General features: G+C 59.4%; 1 protein-coding gene across 2 annotated transcripts in view; it reads left to right on the top strand.

Annotated features, from left to right (window-relative positions):
* Positions 1 to 12,178, top strand: part of CACNA2D2 (calcium voltage-gated channel auxiliary subunit alpha2delta 2) — a 521,624-nt gene that overhangs the window by 426,243 nt on the left and 83,203 nt on the right. For both annotated transcript variants that reach the window (XM_075005174.1, XM_075005172.1), the window contains exon 6: positions 6,474 to 6,612. In XM_075005174.1, coding sequence (XP_074861275.1) covers positions 6,474 to 6,612 — 139 coding nt within the window. The remainder of the gene's footprint in view (positions 1 to 6,473; positions 6,613 to 12,178) is intronic.

The raw sequence follows: 12,178 nt of genomic DNA, 5'->3' as shown, positions 1-12,178 counted from the left end.
TCAACAGACGTCAGCTGATCCTGGAGTTAGCCGCTGCTGCTGCCGCTCTTGTTTTCCAGCTCTGTTCCCCGTCTCTGGCCTTTCCCACTCTGCTCCTGAGCTCACATGGTTTGTTTTTGGTGTCTGACTTGCCGGGAGCACACTTCTTCCCAGGCCACGTGCCCACCGGCACCAGAACAGCACATGAGGCAGTGAGCAAGTGGCAGGTAAAGGGCTTCTTGAAAGTCCTGACTGTCCACCGTACCAAGGCCCCTTTGGGGGCTGCCCCCTTAGTCCAACTGGCTGGAACAGCTGTCTCTAAGCTCTGCGGTGTGCCAGAAGGAGCAGGGCACCTAGGGAGTGGGGAGTCCCCAGCGGGGTGACTTGGCTGAGCTTGTGATACTATACCCTGGAAGAGGCTGGGGGCTCATCTGCTGCCCCCAGGTTACTCTGCCAGGTGCTGGTTCTGAGGGGCCCGAGTGATAAACCGCACACTTAGCGACCCTTTGGCGCCAGGGAAGGCACCAGCCTGGGAGAGAGGCTGATGCCATTTGGAGCTGCTGGTGAGCGCCAGCGCATTCCTCGGGCTGGATTTGGGTCTCCTGGGAGGGGTGGAGGTGAAGTTCCATGTATGTGAAAAGTCAGAGACTCCCATTGCTAGCTGGAGCCACGATGGCAGAGACTGGCACTGCAAGCTCCAGCTCCACCAGTGCCCTGTCCTGACCAGCTCCTCCTACTAGTCCAGCCGTGGGCCCCCCCTTGTCACCCAGGTCTTCCAGTGCTGCTGCGTCTTGCTTGCCTCCTGCCCATGCTGCTTTGTCAGTCTACCTCAGTCTTGGCCTGCTGTGCACCTGTAGGCCACCCACCTGCTGGGTATGGTTCACTGCCCCTGTAGTGGCACCTAGACCACTTCCAGTGAGAACAAAGAGCCAGCTGGCTTTTAGCATAAAGCGTACAGGCTCCTGCACTGAGGTCTCCGGTTCAAGTATGCCTGTGGGCAGTTACACAGCCAGCTAGTTCTTCACGGGCTGTGCCATCAGGATGCCCTGCCACACACGGGGGGGGATTGCTGCATTTCTGCCACTGCGCTCCTCTCCAGTCCTCTGCCTAGTGACCAGTGTTGGTGTGTCGCAGCCCTCGCCCCGGCTAGATGTGCTTCCCTTTCAAATGAACTGAAACGGGCCATCAGCTTCGTTCGCGTATTAATTGTCTAGTAACTGGATGTCTGGCATGATTTAGAGGGCCCCGGGAAAGAGCCAGGATTGGCTGCTTGCAGCAGAGAGCTGGGAAATAACAGACTCAGCCTAGAAGCAGCTTCCACCTGTATTTTCCTAGCAGCATCTGGAATCTGTACCTACAAGGCCAGATGTTCTTACTGGCCCCCATTCTTAGCACCACCTTGGGGCTGGCTTCCTTTGGCTCAGCTGCTCAGTAAAGGAGCTTCTTAATCCCTTTCCTTGCTGAATTCTCTGTAGCCTTTCCCCAAACCCGGTGCTCCATTAGCCATGGGATTAAGGGATCAAGGTGGCCAGGCAGTACCAGATCTGCTGGCCGAAGGGATTGGCTTTGTAAGCCGGGTGCTGGCGGCAGAGAAGCAAATGGAGCTGCTCCCTGTCAGGGGACAGCACTGCACTATCTTTCTGGTCCCCCTCGGCGTGTGTCTTGGGAATGAGCAGCGAGGCTCTGACATCAGGCCTACTTGAAGCACCTCAAGTGTCTGGGCGATTGCAGCTGCAATCAGAGCCTTCCGGTGAGATCTGTGCTTGGAGGGAGGTAGCAGCCAAGCCCACCTTAGCTGGAGTTTTGTTTATAACTCGCCTCCTGGCAGCCTTCCTCTGTGCCGGAGCAGGGACAAAGTCTTTGGAGAGCCGATGAGCATCTCATCCCCTGGGCTTGTGGGAGTCGTCAGGCCCAAGCCCTGGCTAGAGTGCGTCAAGCCGCGGTCTCCTACGTGTCTGCGGCCCCAGCCAGGCCTGGCAGGAGGGCGCCTCTCAGCCGCTTGGCGTTTGCGAACCAGGCGCTGCAGGTTTTCAGGAGACCTGTGGGAGCAGGGAAGAGTGAGGAGGAGAGAGGCTTCGCATGCCGGCCAAGCTGCCCTGGAAGCTCTTCTCCGAGCGGCACTGCAGCTTGCCAACCACAAGTGCCGTACGCAGCAAGAGCAGCGAAGGGGGTGCTGCCCGGCTCCTGTGGTGAGGGGGCCACCAGAGAGCGTCACGTGGCTCAGCTCCCAAATAGCTCAGCTGCAGCCTGTCTCGCTCCCCTGCCGTGCCCTTGGCTCGGCTCCGCTCGGCCACTGAGCAAGAGGCACACGAGGAGCATGGCTTGGGCGTGCTGTCTGCAGGGCAGGGGGCCAATACCGGGAGTGTCTCGTTAATTCGTCTCTGGGCCGGCTTCCTTCCTGGAGTGACTTCACCGTAGCCAGCAATCCGTCACCACTGGATGCCCCAGCCACTGGGCCATGCCAGGAACCCCACGGCGAAGATCAGTGGGGCCGTCTCTGAGACGAGGGCTTTGGCCTCCTTGCAGGTCCCGGGACATCCAGGCTGCGCTGGCAAGTAGATGATGTTCTTGTGCTTGCAGGGCTCTCTTGACTGTTTTTTACAGACAGAGAAGCACCTGGCTGTCTAGCTGAGGCCAGGGGGACGTGGCAGAGGTCTGCTGACAGCTGTGTCAGCCTAGAGCACAAAGAGGTGTCACCCCAACCGTGTCAGCGGGAACTTCAGGGGCAGATGCAGCAGTGGGCGAGGCTGAGCCTTTACCGATGAAGCTTAACTTGGGGGGGCAGCGCCATGCTGGCAAAAGCATTTCCCGTGTAGATGTGACTTCGGGGCCTGCCTGGGGTAATGGGAGCGAGGGGTGAAGAGGAAGAGAGCAGTTGCACAGAGAGCAGCAGGTGCAAAGTTCAAGCTTATCAGGACACACTCGGGTGCTCTAGGCACAAAGCTGAGGGCAGGAAAAACCAAACTTCACTAAAACTGGCTTTGGGGGCTCTTAAATGGAAGCATCCCCCACCATTGGGCATTGAAAGTGACTCGTGAAATTGACCGGCCTATTCCTAGTCCCAAAGTGGGTGAGATGCCCAGAGCAACCAATCCACAGGCGCAGCGAGAAGACAAGAGCTCAAAGCAGCTTCCAGCTGGAAGAGCCTCCTGTGTGAGTTATAACACTGGGGACGGGGGGGGTTGAGAGATGTGTAGGGAAGCTGCCAATGGCGGGGGATGGACTGGGGAGGGTGCGGCTGGCAGCGTCCTCTGCTGAGCCAGTTTGGGTGCTGATGTGACAAGTCTGATCCACGTGGTAAAACTCTGGTGTGCCCTAGCGAGGCTGGGAGGCCGGCACGCCGGGCTGCTGGTGCTGCTCCATTTGTTAAAGCCGGTGGGTTTGAAAGGAGAAAACGGACACCGGGGTGAAATCTCTCTCTGCAGAAAGCAAAAGCCCCAGCTAGCAAAGGGCCAGAGCCAAGACCACTCCTCTCAGCAAGGAAGGGAGGAAATCCAGGCCACCCCCAGAGCTCACGGGAATCCCTTGAACATCGCTGTTCAGCAGCAACGTAGCAGAGGGTCGGTTACCCTGGCAATAGGCGCAGTAGTGATCTTGGGGAGCTGCTGGACCCCGCTAACTGTCTAGCCGTAATGGCTTTGGTAGTGGAAAAGCATGGGGTGGCTTTAGCACAAGCTGAATGTTTCCATTTTGTTGGAATAGCCACACACGGCACAAAGCAAAGAACGTCCTTTAGTTGCGGGTTTGTTGGGAGACGTGGATGTGTTTTGCTTTTTTCAGCTCGCTGTGTGTGTGTCAGCCGGAAGCTTGCATCTCCCCTGCCGCCTGGGGTCCTTGGGGTGATCTTCCTACCACAAACTCGCACATGCTTCCCAGGGAGTGCAGGGGATCAGACGGGCAGCCCCACTAGAGCGGCTAATAGTGTCCAGGGCTGCTCTCTCTTCCAGTCACGTCTCCTACCATTTTCGCCAGGATGAGCTCTGCAGCTGCAATCAGCCTGTCTCCTGGGGGCTGGACGCTCTGCGCTCAGGCTGGGAGCAGGCACAAAGGGCCGGCCAGCCAGCCAGCTGCTTTTTGAGGACAATCCACTCCTCTCCCGACTGATCAAGGGCGTATCTGGGTCCTGCTTCCTGCAGCTTCTCTTAGATGGGGCTGTGCTGGTTTGGGAGGGGGCAGAATCGGAAGAAATGGTGCTGGAGCTGCGCCCATCCTGGCTGCTCAGCGCCTGCTCCTGCATGCCTGAAAGATGTGGGAGATGCACAGAGGAAGTTCAGCCCTTGAGAAGCCGAACTAGGGAAACCTTGGGCTCTGACACGCCTGCCTCGTCTGCCCCACAAGCTGTCCCCTAGTGATATCCCAGGCCCAGAGGGAGGTGTGCCTTCCTGCTCAGATCGCCGAGGCACCGGCCCCCTGGAAACCGCCACCACCACCCTCTCCCAGCATATACATACGCTAGCCCCCGCTGCTCCCCTGCATGGCAGACCCAGGCAGTAGCATGCCAGCACTGCTATTCCACATGAGCTGTGGCTGTAGTTGGCACAGCGAGGGAGGGAGGGAGGTGTCCCCAGATAATCTCTCCATGGTGGACGTGCACTAGGGGAAAGCTGAGGGCCCTAGAGAGTCCTGGGGGCTGTTCCGGCCACGTCCCTTTCCCCTGGCCTCTCGGTGGCTGGGGCAGCCTGGAGAGTGGCCCTCTGGTGAGAGGCCTGGCTGCGGCACTGACAGCACGCCTCTCTGGTTCTCTGATCGGCTCTACTTGTCACATCACATCCCCATCACTGCAGTGACTAGCCGGGGGGGTGTCCAGCCTCTGCACTGGGGGAGCTTTGGGGGCCTGCTGGAAGAATCCCGCAGACAGGAGAGGAGCAGGATCCTCCTGTCCCCAGTGGCAGCACCCTCAGCTGCTGCTGCCCTCCCCCACACTCCCGTGCAGATGGTCCTCGGCCCAGCAGGCTGGTTTGGTCTGTTAGGCTGTGGCAGGTTCTCCGGCGTTCCTTTCACTGCCTGGCTTTTCCTGGCTGCACCGGCAGCAGCCTCCTTGCCCCTTGCTGGCCGCCGTGATGAGAGCTGCATCCCGACCTGCCCAAGGGCAATGCCCAGCTCTCAGGTCCGCCTCTCTGATCTGTCCCTCCCCGCACAGAGCTCTGCAGAGACCCCACATACCCATCTGCAGCAGGCCAGCAAGACCTCCTAGCCCAGATTTTGCCTCTTAACCGGGTGAAATCTCCTTCTGAACAACAGGTCCCTTCATTCGGTTTCCTTGCCAGGGATACAGCCATCTGCCTGGGCGAGGAAGAGGGCAGTGGAGTGTGAAAGACAGCCAGCGTGTTCCAGCTCCAGCAGTGGGGAATTTGCCGTCTCTTCACCATAATTAAATATTGTTTGCATTGCTTATTGACAGAGCGCTAAGCCGCACTCCCTTTTAATTTGTTCTTTGATAGGCGCCTTTTGCTGCTAATTGATTTTCAGGGTGGGGTTTTTTTTTCCTATTTTTCGTCTGATTTAATACCTGCGGTGCCACTGAAAACAGGCAAGGTGACACGCAGGCGAGGAGCGAGCCAGGGACCAGCTCGTCCTCACACGCTGCCGGCTTCCCTCCTCACCTCTGCCGGCGTGGGCTGAGACAAAGCTCCCAGCTCATCTCTGGGCAACAGGGACAGGCTGGGGGGACTTGGTAGCTGCTGCATCACGCTGCTGGGATGGGTGGAGGGGAGCACACAGACACATCGCTTCCAGTCTGTTCCTGCAGGGGGCGCCGTAGGAGTGGCACAGGAGCAGTGGCGGTAGGGGGAGCACCTAGCCGTGCAGCCCTGACTTCTCCCAGTAGGAGGCGCTGTAGGGAGGGGAGAGGCACTTTGGCTGTCAGGAGCCGCCAGCCACTCCGTTCCCAGTAACGGTCTCCCAGCCTGCCCCAGCAGGACAGGGAGGAGGGCCGAATCGCTGCAGAAAGCGATGCCGCTGCCCTGTGTCTGGGGAGCTCATCCCTAGAGGCCAGCGCCCACGCAGCGCGAGGAGTTCTGTGCTCAGGAGCCCCTTCCACCCGCCTGAGGCTCTTTGCATGGCCGGGGCACGCAGCCTGAGTGAATGTAGCCACTTCTGGGGAGGGGGCAAAGGAAGGCTGCAGGGCACAGTGGCTGAGGGGGAGGAAGGGAAATAGCCTCTGAGGCAAAAAGGGCCCCAGGAGCCCTCCGTGAGGCCCGTGCAGAGCAGAAGCCGCCACGATTCTGATTTGTGTCCCCTCTGGTCACTCTGGTGGCAGGGCTGGCGAAACAACCAGCCCAGGGCTTGCTGCTGCTCAGTCCCATGCCAACAGGCACAGTGTGTCGCACTGGAGTGCCTGCATCTGCCCGCCCTGTGCTGACATGCGGCGTGGGTCTGGCCCCCGTGGGATCTCACCGTGCTTGGGCTGCCCTGGGCTAAGAGCTACCCGCCACTCACTCTGCCTGTGCCGGGTCAGGCAGCTCGTTGACAAGTCTGTTCTCTTCCCTTGCCAGGACGATCCCGAGGGCGAAGAGATTGAAAGGGAAAAGTCCAACTCCTTGAAGCTGGAGTTCACTGAAGATGCTAACTTCAAAACCAAGGTTAACTATTCATATGCTGCCGTGCAGATCCCTACAGACATCTACAAAGGCTGTGAGTGCTGCTGTCTCCTCCGTTTCTAGCGGCTATTCTAGGTCACGGCCCCCCAGGTCAGAGAGCTCGGCCCTGTAATTCCCTACCAGGGGACGTCTTTTAAAGAGCCCCACCCTTGAGGCAGGGCAGGCATGCTGCTATAGCCACACGCAGGTGTTAGCTCTCCTCTCTGGCCCTCTCTTTGTGCAGCTCGCGGTTTGTGAGAAACCACACGCAGCTTGTGATAGCTGGCGTCTGAGGCTTGACAGGCAGGGCGAATGCAGAGCCGCTGGTGGGAATCGCAGCAGGCACCTTCTCCTGTAAAGCCGCTGGTGGGAGCGGTGGGGTGCTCTGTGGGTGTCAGGGGGGTGAAACCCCCTCATTCAAGGGATTCAGGATTACAGCAGAGATGGGTCTGAGCCAATGTTCCCTCTAATTTTTTCCATCCGTGGGCAGAATAAATTTTGTTTTGTGCACCTTGGCATGTGCACCACCAATAGCCTAGAGGTGGGTCCATTTGCTTGCAGACATCACATGCCCAGGCGTGACCTTGGATGGTTAGCAACACTGCACCAACACCACCCTATGACTTGGCCCTGGGGTTTTGGCCCCTCCACCACTTGATGAAGGGAGGGTTGGCTGTCGGAAGGCCCCTCATATCTCTGCAGCCCTCCTGCAGGGAGACTGTCCCCACACTGGTGATGGGTGAGCAGTTCCCATCCCTGCAGAAGGGCTGGTAAATAGTGCAGGCAGTTTACCCCAGACCCTGCCAACAGTGTCCCATAACCCAGTCTGATGACTCAGGCAAGGCCTTGGGACTGCGTGTGCCGCCGTAGTGTCCCAATTAAAAAGTCTGGCACCCTTCAGCTTCGGGGGAGCTGAGAGAGGTCTATAGAATCATGACCGGTGTGGAGAAAGTGAATAAGGAAAAGGCATTGACTTGTTCGCATAACATAAGAACTGGGGGTCACCTAATGAAATTAGTAGGGAGCAGGTTTAGAACTAACAAAAGGAGGTTTGTCCTTGGCACAGTGAATAGTCGGCCTGTGGGACTCCTGGCCAGAGGAGGCTGTGAAGAGCAGGGCTTAAACAGGGTTCAGAAAAGAACTGGATTAATTCCTGGAGGGGAGGCCCCTCAGTGGCTACTAGCAAGCGGAGGGGTAGGAATGGGGCCCGAGCCTCTGTTTGCCAGACGCTGGAATCACTCCTTCATTCCCTGTTCTGTTCGCTCCCCCGGGGCAGCTGGCATGGGCCACTGTTGGGCGACAGGACTCAGGGCTAGCTGGACCTTTGCTCTGACCCGGTCTGTGTCCTTGCGGCCGCAGCAAGGTCACTTTTTACTTGTGCACTAGGAAGACTCGTGCTCCTCCTCCCAGCCTAGTGCTGAAGCAGACACAGCTTCCTCGATGGCGCAGACGCGCGCTCCCCCCACGACTCCCCTCCTCTCCCGACTCGCCGCGTCTCCGCTGATCGGAGCCTAGCACACGTCACTTGCCTTAACCACGCTTTCCATCGCGTGCTGCTCCACAGCCTCGTGAGCGGCCTGTACGTACGCAGCACATCAGTGGAACAGTTTCACCCCATCAGCATCAGTGGATTCGAAATTGCAATTAGTTTTATTACCCAGCTAGCACGGGCCGAGCAGCTAATGAAGCAAATCATGAGATTGGGGGCAGGCGGGGGGATGGAAGCAGGATGAAATATTCATGATTTCCAAGCCCCGCTCTTCAGATGGCACAGTGGCTGTTGCCCTGGCAGAGCCCCATAATTCACCACGCGCTGCTGGGAAGGAAATCAGGCTGAGGATAACTCACTCCGGGGAGTTGCAGCCTGTGCTAGTCGGGACAGGACAGCAGGGGGCTGAGGAAGGGGGCAGACTTGGATAGGTCTCTGGGGAAGACTGTGGCTCCGTTAGAAATAGCCATTTGCTAAATAAGCTGCAGTGTTGTGATCTGTGTGAGTAGCGGCCGGGGCGCCGGAGTCGCATGGGGTGCCAGCCTGCTGTGTGGCACCAGGGGAGGGAGTTTGGAGCCCAGCCACCAGCCCCTCTCTGCACCTCTGCAGGCAGGAGCTCTGGAGCTGGGGGTCCCTTGGGGAGAGAGGCCACCGAGGCTGTTCGTGTTAGAGGGGCAGCCGCAGTGGGAGATGAGCAGAGTGCTGGTAACAGGCCAGGGGTTCAGCGTGGGGCATGGCGTGCGTGCCGCAGGGCCGGGACAGACGAGTGGCACAGAAACACGAGGCCAGGCTGGCTCCGCACCGCCCATTTCTCCGATCCAGCTGCTGCTCCGTCGAGGTGATTTGGGGCTTTTGACTCTGTTAAGCACCTGAGCCAGGTCTCTACTGGCCCGAAGTCAGGAGCTGGGAAGCGCCCAGCGCTCAGCTGTGCTGGAAGTCCTGCAAGTACCCCTGACCCAGCTGGTGCACAGGCTGCGAGCTGGCCTGCGAGCCTGTACAGCTGCTGCGGGTCAGAGGGCCCCCACCGTGTCCGAGCCCTGTGAGTCAGGTTTCTGCAGCGGTAGCACCCAGAGGCCCTGCTGGGGGTCACTGCTCTCTCGGCGCATGCAGAGGGGACTGTGCGGGTGTCCTCCTGAGCTAGAAGCCTGGGTGCCAGAGCGGGAGAGGAAATTCAGTGGGACTCCCAGGAGATCCTTCTGCTGGCAAGAGCAACAATGCTGTGATGTCGTCTCCCCAAGGGACGGGGCTGTGGAAAAAGCCTCTTCATTGTGGACTGAGAGCGGTGGGGACGACTCCCTTGCTGGACGCGAAAGGGGAGGACGAGGCAGGACCGTCTCTGATTTCTGTGTCCTAGGCGGCCAGGCCTCTGGAGAAATCACCCCGCTCTGTGCCGGACAGGGGCTTTCAGGCGCACCGGAGAAGTGCATAGAGGGAAAAGCGAGGGTCTTACATTGCCCTCTTGTGGCTGTCCCAGGCAGCAGCCTGACTTGTGAGCCCCAGGATGCGGGGTGTTGTGGAAGGAAGAGACCGGGCTGGGTTTGCACCAGCAGGGGCAGAAGAGGATTCTGCCCCTGAAGAATGGGAGAGGTGGCCCTGGAGGAGGAGGTCTCCACGGTCAGGAGCTGGGCCCTGAGGCAGGGGAGGACGGCGGCCAGGCTTTGAGGAGGGGCGATGAGCTGCGTGGTTGCGGCAGGAGCAAGCTGTAAGTGTGCCGCCGTGTCCTTTATGCCATGGGACACCTACGCAGCCCTCTCGAGAGAGAGTCCCATGTGGGCTGCCCGGGAGCAGCCTGTGCTGCCACCTGCCTGGACACGAGCTTGTGTGTAAATACCATTATGGGTCAAATCCAAAACAACTGCCTGGTTCCAGAGGTGGGTCCCAGCCTGGGGGAGATTCGGCTCCCTTCCCCGGCGTCTTCATCTCCCCATCACCAGGCACGGAGCAGCTTCTGCCTGCCCCACGGGGGCAGGGGCACAGGCTGGGGCTGAGAGAGCCTGAGGCCGGGGGTGAGGCAGGGGAGGAGAAAGTGGAACTGAGGGCAGAAGGGGAGACCGAGAGAGGCCGGTGCAGGAGGCAGCAGGGTAAAGTGGGGCTGGGCAGAGCCAAGCGGGTGGACGGGGCAGAGGGGTGCAGGATGCAGAGCAAGGGCCAGTGTCTGGGAAGGGGGAGAAGGTGGGGAGAGGGGAGCAGAGCGGGGGGGCAGTGAGGTGCAGTGGGGGCAGCGCAGGGGAGAGGGATCTAGGCACCAACTTCGGCAGCGCGTCCCACCGACAGGCCGGGGGTGGCGCTGCAGGGGCTCTGTGCTGCCCGGTGCTGCGCGCTGGTCGTCCGGAGAGCTCCCCTGCCGGGTAGGGGGCGGCCCTGGTTCTGTGTGGAAGTGACAGCAGTGTGGGGAAGGAGCCCAGGTCGCTGCCCACCCCTCAGCACAAACACCAGCCCTCTCCCTCGGGGCTCAGCGCTGCCCCTGCAACCAGCACCTCACTTAGCCCTGGTGCACTTGTGTCTAAGCCCGGCACAGCCAGGAGCCGACCAGTCGGGCTCTGACTGGAGCCACCTGGACTCCTTTGCCCTGAGACTGGGCGCCTCCACCTCTAGGCTCCTAACAACCTTGGGAGAGCTGGGCCCAAGTGCCTTAGGAGCTTACGTGCCTCTGGACAGCTGATTTTCAGCGGGCCAGGGGCAGCTCCGGTATTCTCCAAAGGCTCCCCTTCCCGCGCACGCCCCACTGGGGCGCTGTGGGGCATGGAGAGGGGGTTGGAGACGAGCAGGAGCTCCCCTGGGTGTTCTCCTGAGCAGGATCCAGGGGTCCTGCCTGGGGCGAGTGCAGCCGGAGCTCTGCCCGGGTCTGAGTGCATGTCAGAGGGCTGCAGTGCAGGGGCCTAGGAAACACAGAGCAAAGGGGACCCCGGATTTTGTTTGGCATCTGTTGTCCCAGCTCTGCCCTTTGCCCTTATGCTTGCAAGGCCCAGCCTTTACCCACAGCATGGCTGGGGCGCTGTGCCCTCCAGCACAGCTCTGTAGGCCTCTTCCCGCCCAGTGCCAGCTGGCAGGGAGGGCGTGGGCCCAGAGTCTGTTCTCAGCGCAGCAGGCTGCTAAGCAGAGAGTTAAAGCAGGCTGAGAGCAGTAAGGCCGGTAGCTCAGGGCAGGCCATCTCCGGCTATGGTGGGACGCCTTTTCCAGCTTGGCTCCAGGGCTGCTCCATGCAGTCACTGTCTCTTTAAAAGGGGGTGTTGTGAGCCAGGTCAGAGCCAGTGAAAGGAGCATCTCGGGCGAGAGATCCAGGGCAGCAGGGCAGCGTCTGGCCAGCCCCATCAAGTCCATGTGGTAGCCGCACATTTAAGGAAACACGAGGAAGGGGGCCATGGAGCGGGGAATGGGGTTGGGAGGCACAAGCAGTGCCCCTTGGTTTGCCAGCGCCCTGTCCCCTGCCAGAGGAGTTTAACGCCGAGGCACCGGAGGGGCACTATCGCCAGTGGGCACGTTAATTAATACGTGGAATGAAACACCCTCCACAGTCACCCGTCACTACACACACAAATTACATTTCAGGTGTTTTTTATTTACCGTGTCGCTTTTAATTAAATCCCTAATCGCTTGCTGGAGGGGCGTGGTCTGGCCCTGTCTGTCTGGAGGGCTCATGGAAGGGCCTGATGGGAAGTGGTGGGGGCATGATGGAGTCCTGGAAGGACCCAGTCCCCATGTCGATTCCACTGATTAGAGACAAGGTTTCAATGGAGAATCCCAGGAGAGGGACAACAGAGAGAAAGGGACGTCTCTGGGCCCATCACATGGGAGCCTCCACTGGCAGGCTCAGGCCCCGAATTCCAGCAGGGGATAACAGAGCAGCCCTGCTGCAGGGAAGGAGACCCACATACTGTTCGGTTACACACAAGTGAGTTCACTTGTCCAAAGTCACCCTGCAAATCAGTGGCACAGCCAGGACTAGAACCCAGGTCTTCTGAATACTTGCCCGGCTGAGCGCTGACCTGCCATGCAACCTTGTGCCATGGGTTGTTGCCAACCCTCTTACAGGTGTTTATCAACAATGGTGTAGCACGAAGCAGCAACTAATAGTGAATGGAGATTCCTGGTTTCTTTCGTGAGGTCTTGTGCGTACTGATTTCTCTTTGGT

This window comes from Carettochelys insculpta, chromosome 11 (genome assembly GCF_033958435.1).
Source record: "Carettochelys insculpta isolate YL-2023 chromosome 11, ASM3395843v1, whole genome shotgun sequence".
Lineage (NCBI taxonomy): Eukaryota > Metazoa > Chordata > Testudines > Carettochelyidae > Carettochelys > Carettochelys insculpta.
This window is presented reverse-complemented; position numbering and strand designations above follow the sequence as displayed.